The sequence below is a fragment of the Canis lupus genome, chromosome 5 (genome assembly GCF_003254725.2).
Source record: "Canis lupus dingo isolate Sandy chromosome 5, ASM325472v2, whole genome shotgun sequence".
In the NCBI taxonomy this organism is placed as follows: Eukaryota; Metazoa; Chordata; class Mammalia; order Carnivora; family Canidae; genus Canis; species Canis lupus.
The window spans coordinates 56,934,150-56,955,846 of record NC_064247.1 but is presented as its reverse complement, the minus strand read 5'-3'; the positions used below and the strand labels follow the sequence as shown (position 1 = coordinate 56,955,846).

General features: G+C 42.0%; 1 protein-coding gene across 4 annotated transcripts in view; it reads left to right on the top strand.

Annotated features, from left to right (window-relative positions):
* GNB1 (G protein subunit beta 1) overlaps window positions 1-21,697 on the top strand; it is a 101,316-nt gene that overhangs the window by 54,659 nt on the left and 24,960 nt on the right. For all 4 annotated transcript variants that reach the window (XM_025427493.3, XM_025427491.3, XM_025427492.3 and 1 more), the window contains 3 exons: window positions 12,599-12,701; window positions 18,254-18,292; window positions 19,956-20,062. In XM_025427493.3, the coding sequence (XP_025283278.1) occupies window positions 12,645-12,701; window positions 18,254-18,292; window positions 19,956-20,062 (203 nt within the window). In that variant the 5' untranslated portion in view covers window positions 12,599-12,644. The remainder of the gene's footprint in view (window positions 1-12,598; window positions 12,702-18,253; window positions 18,293-19,955; window positions 20,063-21,697) is intronic.

Sequence of the window (21,697 nt, the reverse complement as noted above, 5' to 3'; positions counted from 1 at the left end):
GTGCTCCTGAGTCACAGCTATAACCTGGGAGTAGATTGTAAAACTCCTGTTACTTCAAAGTGCTTAGGTATCCAAGTGGTGAAACCATAGAGACTTTCTGAGTCAGATCCTTAGGAGGACATTTGACTGTCCCTCTTTTAGATACTGATTCCTGAGGACAGAGTTTGTTTTTCACCATGGTGTCCTCTGTCCATAGCAGGTGGTTAATAAACCAATGTGAGTGAGTGAATAAGGTGTTTGTCAAGCAAGGCTAATAGTGCCTCTAGTAAGAGAAGAATTCTAGTTCTTTGAACTCAAACTGGACATGACGCCTGATCAGGAAGCAAGTAGGCTGCGCCTGTTAACCATTGCAACAGAAATGATCTGATGTTGTATCACAGCATTGTTTGATGAAAATGAAGACATATTCAGAAGAAATTAATATATATTGATGACTATGAGTTATGCTTTCAGTTTCTATAATTTTGGGGGTTGATGCAAGCTACGGGCTCTCTGAATTTATAATCAGTTTTGAGAGGAACAGGTTAGGATGGCTCTGCTCACCTAGACATTGGTTCCCTGTGGTGTCAGATCATCTTTGACCCCTGTCAATAGGAATGTATTTATGCAGCCTGTACGTATGTGTTTTTCCTCTCATGGCCTGCTTTTCAAACCGTGGACAGTCCTTGGCCATTGCCTTCAGGTGGGAAGGAAGAATCATGGCAGCCTTAGAGGGCAATGTAAAGGCAGTCTGGGCACAGGTGGAGAGTCTCCATGAATGAGCTTATACACCTGGCTCTGGAAGAGGCACATCAGAGGAGCTGCATATTGGGGGCGGAAGGGCTGTTATAAGTTGAGGGATATTTGGCAAGGAGTGGGAGAGTGAAGGATGTCCCTAGAAGCTCCTGGGCAGAGACAAGCCATCATCAGCATGTCGCACTTCCTTTGGCTTCCTGGGACTTGTAGGGCGGGGGCTGGGTAAGAGACCAGTGGTCTCTTCCCCCTCCATGAGACCCCCCCCTCCAGGAGGCAGCACTGCAGAAGAGGCTCTGGATTCAGTTCTCAGACTGTCAATTGCTGGGAGGTCCCCAAGGGTCCTCCAGGTTCAGTTTGGTGTTCTGCCAGCTAGAAATATGAAGTGGACAAAGTTTCAAGTTCTTGTCTAGTTCAAGTTTAAATAAGCCTGAGTTTAAAATTATTTAGTACGGATATAAAATAATAAAGTACCTTCTTTCCTGGCCTCTTTGGTCTCGGCTGCAGACAGTAGATGATGAAGGGGTTGCTGTCATTTGGAAAGTGTTCTGGTAAGCTGCACACATGCCTACCGCTGTGTCTCTGAGGCCTATGGCCTTCAGAAGTCAACCTATGGTAAATGTGGCGGCTCTGCCACACGGAAGGGACCTTGACCTGGAGTATCAAGGCTGAAAGATGGAGCTGTTAGGATTAGTCCAGTGAGCCAACTAAAAATTGTGCATTGCAGATTTAGGTCTGGATTCCATGAAGGATCAGCACCTCAACCCAAGAGGACAGCTGTCATGGCACCCAGCTCCTCATAAGGATTTCAACAAGTAGTCACACAATAAGTGTTCTTGTTTAAAAAATTATTGGGAATCCCGGGTGGCTCAGCTGCTTAGCGCCGCCTTCAGCCCAGGGCGTGATCCTGGAGCCGCGGGATCGAGTCCCACGTCAGGGTCCCTGCATGGAGCCTGCTTCTCCCTCTGCCTGTGTCTCTGTCTCTCTCTGTGTGTCTCTCATTAATAAATAAATAAAATATTTTTATTTTTATTTTTTAAAATTTTTATTTATTTCTGATAGAGAGAGAGATAGGCAGAGACATAGGCAGAGGGAGAAGCAGGCTCCATGCACCGGGAGCCCGATGTGGGATTCAATCCCAGGTCTCCAGGATCGCGCCCTGGGCCAAAGGCAGGCGCTAAACCACTGCGCCACCCAGGGATCCCTAAATAAAATATTTTTTATAGTCATAGAATATAAAATATTTTAGTATAGTCATAGGATACAGTTAACCCTTGGGTGACGTGCCAATCCCCCAGTTCGTGCGTTGATAATCCGCATATAACTTCTGAGTTTCCAAACACATAACTACTGAGAGCCCACAGTTGACCAGAAGCCTTACGGACAAGTTAATTAACACATACTCTATATATGTGTTATATACTGTATTCTTAGAATAAAATAAGCTAGAGAAAAGAGAACATTACTAAGGAAATTACAGGAAAGTGAAAATATATTTACAGTACTGCCCAGCATTTTATTTATTTATTTATTTTTAAGATTTTAGTTATTTATTTGAGAGAGAGCACAAGCAGGGGAGAAAGGGAGAAGCAGGCTCCCTGCTGAGCAGGGAGCTTGGTGCAGGGGCTCGATCCCAGGACACCAGGGTCCTGACCTGAGCCAAAGGCAGATGCCCAACCCACTGAACCACCCAGGCGCCCCCTGTATATTTTTTTAAGAGTGATTTATTTATTTTAGAGAGGGAGAATGTGCAAGCAGGGGGAAGGGCAGAGGAAGAGGGAGAAGCAGACTCCCCACTGAGTAGGAAGCCCATCACAGGACTCAATCCCAGGTCCCTGGGATCATGACCTGAGCTGAAGGCAGACACTTAACCAACTGAGCCATCCAGGTGCCATAGATTGAATTTAAATATGTTCTGAAGTATAAATTCTTTATTTTTTTTAAAAAAGATTTTATTTATTTATTCATGAGAGACAGAGAGGGAGGCAGAGACACAGGGAGAGGGAGAAGCAGGCTCCATGCAGGGAGTCCGACACGAGACTCGATCCCGGGTCGCCAGGATCACACCCTGGGCTGAAGGCGGCGCTAAACCGCTGAGCCACCTGGGCTGCCCTGAAGTATAAATTCTTTAAAGTATTTTTTAAATGTAGCATTGCATGGCAGCTTGTATATAATTTGCACGTATAGGTAAAAATAGTGTCTTCTGAGTAATGGGTTTATTTTATTTTATTTAAGATTTATTTATGATAGACCTAGAGAGAGAGAGGGAGGCAGAGACACAGGAGGAGGGAGAAGCCGGCTCCATGCCGGGAGCCCGATGCGGGACTCGATTCCGGGACTCCAGGATTGCGCCCTGGGCCAAAGGCTGGCGCCAAACCGCTGAGCCACCCAGGGATCCCCTGAGTAATAGGTTTAAAGGGATGTTGCTAAAAAATAAAATTAAGAAAAAAATAAAGGAATCTTCAATTTGTAATTATTGATATTGCCACTTCAGTCAAGCACATCTCTGTGTTTAGAGGGGGTAGGGGTATCTTAGATTTGTCTTGCTTTTGGTTGTAAGAGAAACTGCTCTACAATCTCCATAGAGCTGGATTACTTTCTTCTTGTTGCCAGGTGCGTGGTTGATTTTTGTCAGACAGTTCTTTTTGGTGCACATAGGCTCTATTATGACTCCTCACTTGAACATTGGCAGAGAGCTGGAAAATTGGGGGCGTGTGTGTCAGAGTGGTGTTGCAGCTGTTCACAGGGCAGCAGGCTTTTTCACTACATTGGTGTCAGGGTTGAGCACAGACTTCTAGAAGGACACGTTAGGTTCCCAAAAATTCAGTTTAAGTATGAGTGGCATTTGGCTACTGGTAACTTCATGAATTATCTATGAAGGTTTTGTTGACATTTGAAAAGTGTAAGAACTTTTATTTTTGAAAGGTAGTAAACTGAAGTGAGTGAGGTTCCTCCTGTTTTCTAAAATGTCAGCTGGGGACCCAGGGGCGGTCAGATTCTTTGTAGGGCTAATAGGTACATTCAGCATATGTAGAGATGGTTTCTTACGTGTTATTTTTCTGTTTACAGAAAAGATGATTGTTGTATGAATTTATTTCTACTGAGGATGATTAAGTTTTTTACTTTGTCCTAATGCTTTAGGGGATGTGCTTTAAAATGGGGTTAAGCAGTAAATTAAGAAAATTAAACTCCATTGTCCTTAAATGTAAAGTGTGCAAAGGAGAAGTTGCTTGTGTAGCATTATCTAATAGTAAGCATTTAAGTAGGGGGCTGTTTAAAATTTGCATCAGAAAATTGAGAAGCAGGGAAATCTGAGGAGACATCCGAGATGTTGAGGGCAGACTATTTAAATATACTGCATCCTAATAGAGTACTTTTCAAATAATATGTAAAAGTTTGCTGGATCGTTAAACCAGAGCCAAATGAGGGTGTAATACGTGGTTGCATTTCCTTTCTGTATCTTCATTACCATCTGGTTCCCTATATAAAAACTAGTTATGGTTTACTTTTTATTTCATTGAATATTCTGGTATCTGATACTTTATAGAAGCTCATTTGGTGGTAATATATCATCAAAATAATACTATTTTTTATCACTTTTGAAACATGGATATATAAGCCTCTAAGGTTGACCATTCTGTTGTTCAGACATATTTGGGAATTACTGGGATTGAGTCCTTCTCAAAACCGGCTGAAGTGGCAGGCAGTCTGTGTCATTGCAGGAAAAAGTCTGAGGACACTGCATGATCTGCCTGGAGGATGCCTGTGTTCCCAGACTTTTTTTTTTTTTTTTTTTTTTTTTTAAGTTTTATTTATTTAGGGTGTCTGGGTGGCTCAGTCTGTTAAATGTCTGCATTCAGCTCAGGTTGTGATCCCAGGGTTCTGGGATTGAGCCCCATATTGGGCTCCCTACTCCACAAGGAACCTGCTTCTCCCTCTTACTCTGCCTGCCACTCCTGCTTGTGCACTCACTCTCTCTGTAAAAAACAAAACAAAAAACTTTTTTTTTTTTTTTTTTAAGATTTTATTTGTCAGAGAGAGAGAGAGCAGAGGTGGGGGGCAGAAGAAGAGGGAGAGAGAATCCCAAGCAGACCCTGTGCCCAGCGTAGAGCTTAGTGTGGGGCTCCATTCCACAACTCAGAGATCATGACTCAAACCAAAATCAAGAGTCAGTCAGTCAATTGACTTAGCCCCCCAGGTGCCCCTGTGCTTCCAGACTTCTAAATCAAGAGGCTTATGACAGATTTAACATAGGTTTATAATACAGTCAGACCATACCAGGAAATACTGACTTTGAAAAAATGTATTATGGGAATGTTCAAACGTAGATAAAAAAACATGTAATCACTCATCTCCAACATTTACATTATTTTTCTAATTTTGTTTAATCTTCTCCCTCCTTCCTTCCTTTTTATCTTGGAGTATTTTATTTTTATTTTCTTTAAATATATTTTTTTAAATTTATTCATGAAAGAGACAGGCAGAGACACAGGCAGAAGGAGAAGCAGGCTTGGGATCATGACCTGAGCTGAAGGCAGACACAACGACTGGAGCCACCCAGGTCCCCCTATTCTGGAGTATTTTAAAGCACATCCCAAAATCACATCATTTCACGCATAAGTAAGGAATATTTCTAACACTATGGACTTTATTCCCACTGTGACACCAAACAAAGGAATAGCAACTCTTTCGTGCCACCAAACACCCAAACCAGATTCAGATTTTCTGATTTTCTCTAAAATGTGTATGTTTAGGGATGCCTGGGTGGCTTAATGGTTGAGCATCTGCCTTTGGCTCAGGGCGTGATCCTGGGGTCCCGAGATCAAGTCCCATATTGGGCTTCCTGCATGGAACCTGCTTCTCTCTCTGCCTGTATCTCTGCCTCTCACTCTCTCTCTCTCTGTTTCTCATGAATAAATAAACACTTAAAAAAAATAAAGTGTGTATATTTGGATTTTGAATAAGATCCATCATCTAACATTAAAAAAACCTTTTAATGAAAAGTTGAAGTAAATACAAAAGTTAATAGTATAGGAACTTCATCATCAAACTACAACAATAACCAACTCACAACCAATCTTGTTTTATATATATGCCTTTGCCTGTTTTCCTCCTTTTTGGTTGTTGTAAAGCAAACTTCATTTGAAGTTTTCTTAGATATGTTGCTGTATACTTCTAAGTGACAGCAAAGGCTGTGGATAAGTCCTGGATGGAGTGTCCACAGTGTACGACACTGTGGATTTGCTCAGGCATATCACTTGTTTACTGAGCCTGGTGTCCTTGTTCTGCTTTGTGCTGCTCCCCGTTTTGTCAGGGCAGTAAGAGTGTAACATAAGGAGAGTTTATGTACTTTCTATTGCCCTTTAGATTTGCATGGTTGTAATTTGGAGATTAACTTGGATTTGGGAATGAATGAAAAATAGAAAAACTGATGAAATTGATTTAAATTCCTCATGCAAATGCCTTTCTCTCAAAATGCTTCTTCAACTTTGAGTTGTGGTACTTTTGTGGCTGAGCTAGTTAGCCACCTTCTGCTTCATGTGATGGTTGCTCAGTGGGGCTGGTTTTGATTTATGAAGTTTCAGAGATGTGTGAACATTGTGGGAAATCTCACAAACATAGTCTGGGAGTACTAGAAGAGGAAGTTGATAGAGGGAGCTGGTGCCACTCAATGTCAGTTGCAGGGAGAAAGAGAAGAGAAGAGATCCACTGGCCCTGCAACTCAGCCAGTGAGAAGCCATCATTATGCTGAACCCCTGCTTCTCTCCAGGGGACGTTCATTCAAAACAACCCTCCCAGGTTCCTCCTTTCCTGTATTTGTTGGACTTGCCTTTGGATTTGCTGTGGCTTGCTTGTCCGGAATTGGCAATTCTCTGTTGTTCCCCAGTAAACCCATCTTTTGGTGGTAAAATAGCAGTTTTATTTTAAAGGTTAACAGGTGCTACTGCTGTTACGTTTCAGTGTAGCACCACCATGGCCCAGGGGTATGCCAGTTGGCTAATGTCTTGGGCTGCCCTCTCTTTGCCTGTGAAACCACATGTATGCATTGTGGCTGCTCTGTTGAAAGGTAAGTATACTTCATAGTCTAATTGCTGAAAGGCTTATGGAGCACTTTCTAGCTGTCTCATTTAATTTTCATTTCAGCTCTGTGGATGTAGATAACACCATTCCCAGACGGACCAGACTGAAAAGTGATCTAATGTCACAATTCTTTGTATGTGGCAGGACCAAAACTTGGAATCATTTTTTTATATAATCACCCCATTTTGTCATTAACAAACTTGGAGCCTGAATGTCATTGTTAGTGACTGTGGGGTGCTGGGGGCACCCTTGAAGTTCTTCCCATACCTTACTGGGGTCTCTGAGAGGGAAGTGAAGCGATGGGGGCCACCAGAAGCATGGTATATTGCAAATGTGAAGTATTTGAATAAAAAATTTGTGTTAACACTTTGACTTACAAAGGTACGTTGGATTTAATCTAAATTAGGGTAGATCATATATTTTTAAGTTATTTAAATTTCTATGAAAAGTATATCTAGAATAGAAGTTCTAAATAAAAGCTAATGGCAATGTGGGTCATAAAGAACAGATGTGAGGCTCTCAGCAGGTCCTGTCTTAGTGGATTAGACTGGTGAATGCACTGAGTCAGCAAGGCCAGAGCTTAGCTGCGACTTTGGCACGGGAGAAGAGAAGGAGCCCAGGCCCTGGGAACCTGATGGTGGGGCTTTCAGAAGGCTCTGGGGATCTAAGGATAGTGAAGAGAAAAGCATAGTGACTCCATGTAAGTAAGACTTTTAAAATGTACATATTTTTTTTGTCCGAGTAACATAAACTGTGTTAATCAATGCTTGGAAAATGAAGAGGAAAATATGGCCAATAATCTAACAAAATGCTATTAGTCTTTTTAAATGTCTTTTTTATACTAATATATTTTTAATCTTGTAAAATAGCTAAGATTATTACACACAACTTTGATTTTGATTTAATATATGTCAGGCATTTTTCCAGGTGTTTATTCCATCTTCGTTATTGTTCTTAGCAATATGTAATAGTTCTTTCAGTTAAAAGTTAACATCAAGTAGTTTTGTTTTTAAAACTGAAAAGTATGGGCAAAATAATATGAACACTTCTTGGTTTCAGGGCCCAGATAACCTGTTAACATTTTTTTTTTTTAAAGATAAAGTATATGCATAAAAGATAGTGTGAAAAGTAAAAGCTGCCCCACTATTCCTTTTTTTTTTTTTAAAGATTTTATTTACTTATTCATGAGAGACACACAGAGAGAGGTAGAGACACAGGCAGAGGAATAAGCAGGGTCCCTATGAGGAGCCCCATGTGGGACTTGATCCCAGGACCTTGGGATCACAACCTGAGCCAAAGGCAGATGCGCAACCACTGAGCCACCCAGGCATCCCCCACTATTCCTATCATTCTCTGAAAACAACCACTATTAACATTTTCTCACATGCAGAGAAGAAACATTCCTCTCATTAGCATAGATGTTTATCCTTTTTAGGTCCACAAAGAGCAGCTCGTCATCATTTATACTCTGTTCTGTACTTTGTCTATTTACTGTGTCCTCATAGAAGAGCATTTGGGGTAAGCTTTTAATTTATGGGGTTAGAACGTTTTTTGCTTCTTCTTATTTGCACTCTATTTGAGTATGTGTGCTCCTTTCTGTCTGTGGGCTGCCAGTTTCGCTTTGGAGGAGCATTGACCACCTGGTTTTCTGTGTTGTCCAGCCTCTTCATGCTCAGGCTCTAGTGCTGGGTCAGTGTCCATTGGCTTCGAGCAGAGAATGTGCACACATATCTCATCAAGGAGGTCCTAGACAGTGCCCACTCAGGGGCAGGAAGGCCAGGGTGCTGGAGATCCTGAGTGATGAAAGATCACTTTCATCAGTGAAAGTCCATCTATCTATAAAAAAAAACCTTTTTATCTATTTATAAAAAAAAACCCTTCTTTTCCAGATTCGATTTCAGAAAATACACCTTTGACATGGAGAATAGAGAATGTAATTTAAAAAAATTTTCAGATGTTTAACTAGGTTTCTCTTTCTCACCCAGCCAATAGTATAGATTAAATAGGGTCTTACAGGACATTTATTTTTATTGCTAGTAGCCGTAGGAATACCTGTTTTCTTAAGAATGAACAAATGGGGATTTTGAGTCTCTCTGTTGAGACTCAAATGTAGACACTGATTATAAAGGGATCTGTAATTAAAAGGTAGCATTAATAATTTATGCTATTTACTGATAAAAGAGAAATAGATCTGGTTTTGTTCTCTTTGCTCGTGAGTGAAGACTCAAGTCAGCAAGTATTGGTATGTTGCTTCTGAAATTCTGTGGAGTACTGAGTTCAATGGATCTTCTCGTTTTAAAGACACTTAGGTTTTCTTTTTTCTTTAATTTTTTTAAAGATTTATTTATTTATTTATGATAGAGAGAGAGAGAGAGAGAGAGGCAGAGACACAGGAGGAGGGAGAAGCAGGCTCCATGCCAGGAGCCCGACGTGGGACTCGATCCCGGGACTCCAGGTTCGGGCCCTGGGCCAAAGGCAGGCGCTAAACCGCTGAGCCACCCAGGGATCCCCAGACACTTAGGTTTTCAATTAATTCATTTCTCTAGTTTAGAACAGTACAGCTGGGTGATGATTATCCTGATTGAATCCCGTATCAGGCTCTCTGCTCAGCAAGGAGCCTGCTTCTCCCTTGTCCTCTGCCCCCTACTTGTGCTTTGCGTGCTCTCTCTCTCTAGTGCACTCTTTCTCTCAAATAAATACATAAAATCTTAAAAAAAATAAAACTGATAATCTAAGATTTTATTTATTTTAGAGAGAAAGTGAGAGTGCTCATACGAGTCAGGGGAGGGGCAGAGGGAGAGATATTCTCAAGTAGACTCCCCACGGAGTACGGAGCCCCACATGGGACCCAGAAATTATGACCTGAGCTGAAACCAAGAGTTGGACGCTCAAACGACTGAGCCACCCAGGCACCACCATCCTCTTAAAAATACTTATTTAGGGCAGCCCAGATGACTCGGCGGTTTAGTGCTGCCTTCAGCCCAGGGTGTGATCCTGGAGACCTGGGATTGAGTCTCATGTCGGGCTCCCTGCATGTAGCCTGCTTTTCCCTCTGCCTGTGTCTCTGCCTCTCTCTCTCTGTGTCTCTCATGAATGAATAAATAAAATCTTTAAAAATAAAAAAAAATAAAAGTATTTATAAAATTTAACAATTCAGTTTTCACCTCATGACAACCATTAGCTGTTATTTTTCTTCAACATTGATTTTGAAAGGATTGAATAAAGTGGCTTTTTATTTTTATATATTTATTTATTTTAAAGATTCCATTTATTTATTCATGAGAGAGAGAGGCAGACACACAAACAGAGGGAGAGGCAGGCTCCGTGCAGGGAGCCGGATGTAGGACTTGATCCCGGGACTCCAGGATCCCACCCTGGGCCAAAGGCAGTCACTAAACCGCTGAGCCACCCAGGGATCCCCTGAATAAAGTGGCTTTATGGACCTTCTTTACCATGAGGGGTAGGGTGGTGTTGCTGGAATAAGACTACCCCCAACCCTGCATAATTGTGTGTGAGGTGTAATAGGATTACATATAAATGTGTGTGAGTGGTGGTAGGATGTCCTGGCTGGCAGAAAGAACACAAAGCAGTCCGTAAACTCAGAGGACACATCATCACAGCTTTTTGTTTTAAAAATTATCTTGTATTTTCTTGGCACTGTGACTGTTGCATACCTTAATATTCTAGTATATGTGCTGCTGAAGCGAGCACTACCTTAATATTCATAAATTGCAATTCTGAAAAAAAATTTAAAAAAAAATTGCAATTCTGAAGAGTTTGTATATGAAGACTGGAGAGAGTATTAACCATGATATTACAGGGATAAAGTGTCTGCAGTGTAGCCTCTCCTACATCAAGCTTCAGCAGTGCTCCTTTTGGCGAGATATTCTTTGAAGCTTTCTACATGCTTCCAGCATCCACTTAAAATTATGCCTTTAGAAACAACTATTTTGGTCAAAAATATTTCTGAAACTGTGTCACCGTGTATCGCCTTCCCAGAGGTGCCTTCACATCCCATCCTGTCCCGATAAGGCCTTTCCTGATGGTTCTACAGACTTTGATTGAAGGTCAGTGCTAGCAACTTGAGATTGCTTTCTGGAGATTTCAGCATGCACCGCAATCACCCCTCTGCCTCCTGCCTGTCCTGTTTTGTAGCTGTGAACAGGCAGCATAGCTGAAAGCAATAACTAACAAACACACTTTTTAAATATATTCCTTATTGGCAAAGGTATTTTTGTTTTCATCAGTAAGTATACATTAAGTTTCTGTAATGTAAGCCAGGTAAATTTATTTGAATGCTTTTGTGCAGAGTAGGGAAGTTTATCTAGTAACTCTTAACAAATAATGCTTCCTGGGTCCTCCAGACAATTTCCCCGAACCATTTCAATCTCAAGAAAATAGCTATTGTTAAATTAAGTATCTGGTGTATATAATATTAACTCTGTCAGTTTTGCATAAAATCTCTGATATGTGTTTGCATTGGGTGTTGAGGCCCTTGGATAAGCAATATTTGCATGTAGGAGCTCATTGTAGTCTTAAGTGATTAAGAGAGGTTGGGGGATCCCTGGGTGGCTCAGTGGTTTAGCACTTGCCTTTGGCCCAGGGCGTGATCCTGGAGTCCCGGGATCGAGTCCTGCGTCGGGCTTCCGGCATGGAGCCTGCTTCTCCCTCCTCCTGTGTCTCTGCCTCTCTCTCTTTCTCTCTCTCTCTCTCTCTCTCTCTCTCTCTCTCTGTGTCTATCATAAATAAATAAATAAATCTTTTTTTTTTTTTTAAAGAGAGGTTGGGGGATCCCTGGGTGGCGCAGCGGTTTGGCGCCTGCCTTTGGCCCAGGGCGCGATCCTGGAGACCCAGGATCGAATCCCACGTCGGGCTCCCAGTGCATGGAGCCTGCTTCTCCCTCTGCCTGTGTCTCTGCCTCTCTCTCTCACTGTGTGCCTATCATAAATAAATAATAATAATAAAAAAATAAAAATAAAGAGAGGTTGGTAATTTTATCTTCAGCTTTGTGATACACTGGTCATAATTACCACTGATTTAACAGTCAGAAATGCAAACCCTGATTACCACATTCCCTTTAGAAAATAAGTGTCTAGCTTAAAGGGTGATTTTATTTTGAGTCTGATTTCAGGAACACTGTTTCATGAGACCGGGTTAGAGGTACTTCTACTGAGCCTAATTTGGTCTATGCCTGTAAGGATGGAGTTACTGCTTCTGAGTTTACTGGGATCTCAGGGCCCATTTTGGTGGGAGAGTGAGATGTCCCTGACCCAGAGGCTTGCTGGATACCACGCTGAGTCCTTTCAGAATTGCTCTGTAAACATTCTGACATCCTCTGTGGGGATCACGGATTCAAGATTGTCAACATGGTATTGAGGTACTGGGTTGTCAAGTTGCCACTCTGCTCGTTTCCTGAACTTGACTATCCCTGGTTTTCTGTATGAGAGATCTTCTAGATCTTCTGTCTGTCTTATGTTCTTGGGTTTATAATGAGACTCTGATCCTTCATGAAAAATGCTTATCAGATTTTTCCTTTTTTAGCCCCCCACCGTCTATTGAGTGGTCTGTTAGACATTGTCATTGTAAAAGCTAGTGGATGATAGTCATATTTTATTAATCCAGCCCTTGGTAGGCACTTTAGAAGTTCTGATGAATGCTTAAGAAAAGTGCTCTGACCTCTAATAAAATTACAGCTCTTAAAATCCCAATTTCCTTTTGTTGTCTGCTTTCCTAAGTTACTCAACCATTGTTTATTAATTTTTTTATGCTTGTATTTCTGTTTCAGATCTCAGATTCCTTGAGTTGGTATTGAAGAGCACTAGGAACCGAAGATGAGTGAACTTGACCAGTTACGGCAGGAGGCTGAGCAGCTTAAAAACCAAATTAGGGTAGGTAGCACATGTGTGCTTAGCTTATTTTATAAATCATTTGGATTTCAGATGAGATGTTTATCTGTTTTGGGAAAGGTGGATTTCAAAATAAGTATTCAGTGTTTTGGATTGAAACTGAATTTTCACTGGCCCAGGATTTGCTAATTAGAACCAGATATTTGGCCTAACACATGGTTTTCAGGGTTTTGTTTTCCAGTATATAGTTAATACCTACAATGTTTTCATAGAATTTGTAAATGTCTCTCTATATATTATTTTCTTAACCTTGGGAATTCATTCATGACATTATTTTGGTCACTATGTAGAATGTAGTGTTTGCTTCCCTCCCTTGTGACTGTTGAGGACAGGAAACTTGTTTAAAAAAAAGAGTATTAACAACGATGGTGGAAGGTGTCTCAGGTGTGCCCAGGGTATCCAAGGATCCTGGGTTGGATGCTGGCACCTGCAAGTTTACGTAGGCTGTTAAATGAGAGCAGGCACATCTAGCCGGAGATACAAACACCTACATGTCATTTAGCCACCCTGTACAACAAGTAGCTCCCAGAGTTCTACAGCTTTTAATCCCAGCCTGTCACTGGTGTGTGATGTCCCCCTGTAGAGCCCATGCACTTCTGAAAAGGCAGGACTGGGAGGGATCTGAAGTCATGGATTCTGTTCTCCCATTTTGTGAGACAGTACTTGAACACTTTCTAGAGAAACATTAAATACAAGTACTTGTACCTGTTCTCACACTGTTTATAAGAAGACTAAGAAAAGGAGGGGTGGACCCCCAGAAAAACCATCCTGAGGACATTGAGGCAGATTTATGTCCATTTGATGAAGGGGCTTCTCAGGCCCAGCTCTTCTCAGAGCATCATTTTTTAGTATGTGTCTAAATAGCAGTTTATTTTTCTGAGTCCACTGTAAGGATGGAGCCCAATCCCTTTCAAAAGGACCAGCTCTGTGTTCAGAAAGCCTGGTGATAACTGGGGAAAGGAGCCTCAGCATCAGGGTAGCCAAGTTTTTTTTTTTAAGCTTGAGAAAAGATAATGAATTTTTTAAAGATCTACAGCCAAGAGAAAACAAAGTGTCTTTCAGGTTTTAAATCCTAACATTCAAATGATTGGATATAGCTCAATAAAAATAAGGAAGACTTGGTGTCTTTAGTGGTTTGCTCTGATCAGACTTGTTTAATATGGCTGTCTACCTTCCAGAATATAGAAATCAGAATTTTGTTTTTCTAGTAGCTATAAATTATTATTTAGAAGTTGTTCTTAGTGGATTTGGATCTGTTCATGGCAGATAAAGGAGGTTTGTGTGGCATAGGTGAAAGAGATCCAAGTTTTGGGGGGTGGGGGAGAAAGCCTGAGAGTTAATGTTATATATCTTTTCCCACTTTGTAGAGCCAGTTATACTGTGAACTGCAGGCCATCCTCCCAGGAGACAGGGCTATCCTGTAGCCAGCTGTGGGGTTTGAAAGTGTGAATAGAGGGGCGCCTGGCTGGCACAGTCGGGGAAGCATGTGACTCTTGGTCTGGGGGTTGTGAGTTTGAACCCCACCTTGGATAGAAAGATTACTTAAAATCTAGAAAAAATTAAAAATAAAAATGTGAAAAATATGTGGAATCCATTTTTAATAGATGTAGCCAGGTTAGTCAGAAGAGCATGCAACTCTTGATCTCAGGGTTGTAAGATCGAGTCCCATGTTGGATATAGAGATTACTTAAAAACAAAATCTTTTTGTTATTACTTATTTTTTAAAAAGATTTTTATTTATTTGTTTATTTGCTTATTTATTTATTTGAAAGAGAAAGAGTGCATGCACTCTTGAGTGGGAAGGAGGGGCAGAGGGAGAAACAGACCCCCCACTGAGTAGGGAGCCCTTGCAGGGCTCTGTCCCAGGACCCTGAGATCATGACCCCAAGCCAAAGGCAGACTTCCAATCAAGTAAGCCACCTAGGCACCCCCAAAATAAAATCTTTTAAAAATAAAAATTTAAAAATAGGTGTTTTTATTATTTCACATTCCTTTTTTTATACCAAGCCTTGAGATTTCAGTGTGTCCTACAGTGAACGACAGGCCTCAGCTTGTCTTGCTAGATTTCATGTTCTTGTGGCTCCACTCTGGACCATCCTGAGGATTGCTCCTGAACTGCAGCCTTCTGTACACCCACCAGCCCAGGCCAGTCTCAGGAGCTAAGTAAGTCTGTGCTGGTTTCTTTTTACAGCACAGGGTCGGACAGCAAAGTCTATTGCACCAAATAGGTGACTTTCTTTCAGAAAGAAAAAATTAAAAAAAAAAATACCCTTTTTTTCCTGAATGCCCAAGAAATACATACTTGTTAAAGAATGCAGGGAACAGGAAATCAAACAAGCAGTGGTGGATGATTCTAAGAGGCTTTGGTTTTTTTTTTTTTTTTTTTTTTTATTTATTTATTTGTTTGTTTGTTTACTTGCTTATTTATTTATTTATTGATGAGAGAGAGAGAGGCAGGGACACAGGCAGAGGGAGAAGCAGGCTCCATGCAGGGAGCCCGACCTGGGACCCCAGGATCATGCCCTGGGCTGAAGGCAGGCGTTAAACCACTGAGCCACCCAGGGATCCCCCGAGGCTTTGGTTTTCTTAGATTTTTTTTTTTTTTTTTTTAAGCTGAAAGATGCCAAGGACCATCTCATCCCATTATTTATTTCTTTATGAATGCATGCATGCAGGCTCCACATTCAGTGTGGAGCCCAGCACGGGACTTGAACTTGCAACCCTGTAATCAAGAGCTGAGCTGAGATCAAGAGTTGGGCATTTAACTGACTGAGCCACTGAGGCAGCCCTCTTCCCACTTTAGATTGTGAGGGAACACAAATTTTCAAAAAGATACTGATCAAGCCATTGCATGACTTAAAGTACATGAGCTAATTGATGGATTATAGAAAAACTCGGAAATGTACGGTGCAAATTGTTTACAAAGCCACTGTACCAACCCATGCAAGTGAGGAGACTCAGAGTTTGTGACAGTCCCAAGTGTTAACTGTCTAGCAACTGAGCAGATCAGGTGATTTCCTGGGGGCCCAAGTAGAAAGAAACCTCACTCTGCAGGGAACTGAGTGATCACTGCCTTGGATGTACTCTGGTTTAAGGAAACAAAAGAGAGGGCCATTGTTGTCTTCAATGGCATTTCTCATCACAGCCAGCATAGAAACCTTTGCATAAATAATTTATCCATTATCCACATTTTCACCGGTCCATTCAATTGGAAATTAATCTGAAAGATGGTAGAAATTTGTCTTTAGGAAGCAGTTAACAGAGATTGCTTCCATTAGGAGAATTCTTCCAGCTTGTTCTGAGAAATGCTGCACTCAGTGGCATAGACATTTGGTTAAAATGAAGACTGAATTGGAGTTCTTGGTGTTTAGTTTTAAAATGGCTTTTCCCTCCTTTTACCGATAGTATCACCACGGTCTGTTGTATGGTGCAGTGTGAAATCCAGGTTGATCTTTGGATGCTAATCAAGGTGAAGTTGCTTAAGTCCCATGATTTATTTTTTCACTTAAAAAATTCTCATTATTCTCTTTTAAAACTAAAATCCATGTATAACATTAATAAGAGTGGTGTTCAGAAATAAAGTTAATAAACTCAGTAGTTGTCAGATTCCCTGATGAAAGACTTGCTACTCCGGACCTTCCATCTGCTTGCTCCTTACCCCAAATTTAGGTGCTGGCATAGAAGTACTTGATGATACAGTTTTTGGTGTTTTAATTATTTAATCCATTAAGTAGAATTAATTAAGCAGAATGACTTCTAATAGGATAATTAAAGCTGAATTTGAAATTTAGATCTTTGGTATGTTTATAATAATAATGTCTTTGAGTACATTTCCATGTTCTCTGCTAATAAATATTTCCTCCAGTTTCATGCAATAAAAATAATTCACAGTAAGGTAGTTTGTCCTTAGAGAACGGTGTCCTGGGACCCACCTCCCCACCCTACCCCCCCCCCTTCCCCCCCCCCCCCCCCCCCCCCCCCCCCCCGGCCAATCCCCACCAACTGCGAGCCTGTAGGTATGTGCAAATAAATGCTGTACTTTCAAAAGTACATAATGAGATGACTGCATAATAGATACATTTTTTCATATTAGAAATTTGTCATAATTTCCTTTGAAATTACTCCTGCACTCATATTTTTACCCCTTTCAAACTATTGTTTCATTTTCCTTCATAATGTGTAACTTTCTATTTTGTGTATTTCCTAGTAAATTTGATCACTTAGGAACAATAAAAACTTCTTGGGATCCCTGGGTGGCGCAGCGGTTTGGCGCCTGCCTTTGGCCCAGGGCGCGATCCTGGAGACCCAGGATCGAATCCCACATCGGGCTCCCGGTGCATGGAACCTGCTTCTGCCTCTGTCTCTGCCCCCCTCTCTCTCTCTGTGACTATCATTAAAAAAAAAGATTAAAAAAAAAAAAAAAAAAAAACAAAACTTCTTAGTTAGCCTTAGAATATCCCTTTGTAGTTGTTACCCACTTCACAATATCATTTTATAGATAAGAAAACAGATAACAGGGGATCCCCAGATGGCTCAGCTAAGCATCTGCCTTTGGCCCAGGGCGTGGTCCTGGAGTCCCGGGATCGAGTCCCACATGGTCTCCCTGCATGGAGCCTACTTCTCTCTCTGCCTGTGTCTCTGCCTCTCTCTTGGTGTGTCTCTCATGAATAAATAAATAAAATCTTAAAAAAGAAAGAAAAGAAAAAACAGATAACAGATATGACAGCCAGAAAGTCTTACCTGAATTTGATTATCTTGACTCCAGATCCTTTGCTCATAGACTTTAACGTCAGGTATTGTTGGCCTTGGAAACAAAATCCTTAGTTAACATGATCCGGAGGGACATCCAGTACTTTTATAATTCTTTTTTTTTTTTTTTAATTTTTATTTATTTATGATAGTCACACAGAGAGAGAGAGAGAGAGGCAGAGACACAGGCAGAGGGAGAAGCAGGCTCCATGCACCGGGAGCCCAACGTGGGATTCGATCCAGGGTTTCCCGGATCGCGCCCTGGGCCAAAGGCAGGCGCCAAACCGCTGCGCCACCCAGGGATCCCCATCCAGTACTATTTTGGACTTTTTTCTCTGGGCCCCGTGGCTCCTGGGCTGTTAGAGTAAGTGAGGTCCAAATGCAGGTCTGTGGAAAAGTACAGGAGCCTTGGCAGGCAGGAGAGGAAGCAGCACCCACTTGTGGGGTTTCTCTGATGCCACCCAGCTTCCAGTGTGATCCTCCCAGCACAGGCTCCATTTCTGGGGTCACAGGGGTGTTGTGCTGGTTATAAGGTGATCTGCTGGCCTCAAATGTATTGGGTGCCATTGATGCTCTATTCGTTGTAACTTGGAACACATATAGCAAGACTGCCAGCGGCCTTAGACTGTGTCTGAACAGAGCAATGGAGAGAGGATGCCATCCTCTTCCTTTCTACTTTTGCTTCTAACAGTTTGTAGAGGTGCTCTGAAACTCTGATGTGAAGACCTGGGATTGAACGTATATGAAACGTTACTAACTTCCCCTTTGTCCTTCTTATTTCTTAGGATGCTAGAAAAGCATGTGCAGATGCAACTCTCTCTCAGGTAAGGACCCATTTATGCAGAGGCACCTGCTTGGCATTGGGCTGGCCTACCTACACTTAGTACGTTGAAAGTGATCTGTGCTTGAGACATTTTCATTCAGAAGGCACAGGAAATAGTGTTTTTTGGATGAAAAATAAATGTCTCACAAGCCTTTCTAAACTCCAGTTTGGCAGATCCTCAAAAAGTTGCACATAAAATATGAACCAACAGTTCTACTCCTAGATATATACCCAAAACTGGTGCTCAGACAAGTACATGTACACATGTGTTCTTAACAACAGCACTCTTCACAGTTTCCAAAAGGTGGAGACAACTACAGTCTCTGTGAACAGAAGAGCGAATAACAAAGTGGTCCATTCACATAGCAGAATATTCTTTAGCCATAACAAAGAATGCTTTACTGATATGTTTAGTATCATGGATGAACCTCAAACAAGATCCCAGTGAAAGCAGACATATAAGGTCACATAGTGTAGAATTCCACAGATAGGAAAGGTCCAGAGCAGGCAGATCCAAGGAGACACAAAGTTTATGAGTGGTGCCAGGAGTTAGGAATGGGGTGGAGAATGACTATGGGGTTTCCTGCTGGAGTATGAAAACATGCTGGAACTAGGTGGAGGTGATGTGGTGATTGTACAGAGGTGATAATGTGCTAAACACCATGGAACTGTTCACTTTAAAATGGTGAATCTCATCTCAAGAAAAAGTTTTTATCCAAAGAATTAAACAGAAATGTGAAATAAAAATTACATTCCTACTTCTCCTGAGGCTGATTAAATGTTTTACGTCCCAGTGCTTTAGGGTATGCACTTTAATTGGGGTTAAACAGTAAGTTAAAGAGAAACTTATACTGCATAGAGTTCCCAAATTTGAATTCTCAGATATACTTTGTGTACTTTGAATTGTACATTTTTTAAACTCATTATTGAGGTGCTTGATTGGCTGAGGCAATAGATCATGAACTCTTGATTTCGGGGTTGTAAGTTTGAGCCCCACATTGGGGATTTAAGTAGAGATTACTTAAAAATAAAACCTTAAATTTAAGACACAAACCATTATTGTCATACACTTAGTCCATTTGGCAACTGAGAATTGTTAATGTCCATTCTTTACATGTTGGGGTGAGTCCGCAGGTTTCCATGTCCAATTCTGTGCCATAGCAACACTATTTCTAGTCACTGCTGGGTGTTGTCCAGATCAGTGCCCAGCCTGGTCGCTGTGGATAGTGTGTGAACAGCAGGCCTGTGTTCAGTGTGATGGAGGCTGATGGAACTGTAATTTGGAAGGAGAGCAAGCGTACAAGGACTAGGGACAGGAGGAGCTGGGCCTGGCTGAACAGTTAGAGAGAGGAAGGAGGGAGTGTTGGGGAAGTCAACACACCTGTGGACCCACACAGGGGTTGGGGGATCAGAGATCCTGAAGAACGAGTAGAACAGTGGACCTTATACACATCAGGACAGGAAGGAGGGTGCCATGGGTTGCAGGAGAAGTCCTGGTGCAGAGCTGCCTAGGTGCCTGGCAGGAACCAGGGGTGGGGTAAGGGGTGGACACAGCACCATGAGTGAGCAGCATAGCCAGAATGAGGGTGGTGGGAGAGGAGAGGAGGCCTCAGGTGAGGTCACTTCGGACAGATTGTTAATTTGCGGTAACTTTTATTTTTAAGATCACAAACAACATCGACCCAGTAGGAAGAATCCAGATGCGCACCAGGAGAACGCTGAGGGGGCATTTGGCCAAAATTTATGCCATGCATTGGGGCACGGATTCCAGGTGTGTGGGAACATGAACAAAACATAGTGCTTGATACACTCGAGGATTGTTCTGGATTTTGAGGAAATACAACCTGAACTCATCTGCTGTTACTTATATGGGAAAAATGAGGTTGTCAGATATCTGGGCAGGCCAGGTATAGCATCACAAATGCAGATTCCCTGTCCGTGGTTCCACTCACCTGGGCTAATGGTACACTGTCGCTTCTTCACCACCCTCATCACATCTCTATGAGCTGTGACCCCCACCTTTGCACTCCCAGCTCCACTGTGCTATGCCTGTGTGACCTTGAGGAGGTTACACAGTATCTCTACGCCATGGCTCCCTGTCTCTGTCTCTCCAGCCTGTTCCTCATGACTCCGTGGTCCCTACCCTCTTGTGGTTTCAGGGTCCTGGCTCAGGGATCATAAACCTGCCCAGTGGTGTGAGGAAGATTAAGTGTGTTGAGCCTTACAGCAGCGAATAAAAGCATCCTGAGCACTGTGCACAGGTTTGCTACTGGTTTTCTTGGAGCCCATGTAGAGCAGACGTGTGGGAGTGCATGTCTTAGCTGCTACCATCATTCTGTCCTCTGGCCTGTCTGCCTACCTTCCTTTTATCTATTGTCCCAACAAGAAAATCCCCCTCAGATGCTCTTTGCTTTTAACTTCTCCTTATTGGGACTTCTTTCCCTCTGGGTGGTTCATCTCCATCATGACCTGGTCCTTCCTTCCCATCCCTCTCCACACTTCTTTCCCTTAGAGGCTGCCGGAGAATCTCTCTCTTCTGCCTTTTCCACCTGAATAATTAAATAACAAGCTGTGTGATTTACTGGCTATAACATGCTCTTTCTAATACCCGATGTATGATTCTCAAAATGCCTTTGTTTGAGTCGCATTATTTTGTGTTTGTGTCAGAGAGGAATTGCTTGGTTTTCTCTTTGTTCATGAAATTGTCTGCTATAGAGTGTAAACAGCTACAGAACAAAAGAATCTATCTTTAGTTTGTTCTATACACTGTTCCATACAATTTCAAATGCAAATGAGAGCTAACTTTGATCATTTTAATGATGGCAATAATCAGAAAAACTAAGAAAAGGGAAAGAAAATGCCCTTGCTAATCAGTCTGCCTTGGAATTTGTTATCAAAAGAAGACAGTAACCAAATGGTATATTGCCTCCAGGGCTTTTCTTCCATCTGTTGGAATATCAGTGTCCTGGTCTGACAGGACATTTACTAGGTAGTACTACAGCTCGGTTAAACTCAGAGCCAGTCTAGCCTGGTCCTTGGGAAGCTGGTACTCTTGGCTCACTAAGCAGTTTGCTCTCCTGCAATAACTGGGCTCTAGTTTGGGGAGTTGCAGAGGTGACACATCACTTGTGTCTTGGAGTCACTGGGAGCTACAGGGAATCTGCAGGCACTTCTGCGAATGAGGAGAGGGCGCAGCGTGAGGCAGGAGGGCAGATGGACACTAGATCATCTAGCTTCCCAATCACTATGTGCAAGGCTTTATGTTCCATATGATTCAAACACAAATTGCACTTTGAAAGCTTCAGAGTCAGAAGGAAGAAGAGCAAGGGCATGAATAAGCACCAAATTCAGGATGATGGTCACCCCTTAAAGGAGGGGTAACATACTTTAAAAATCAATCAATCGG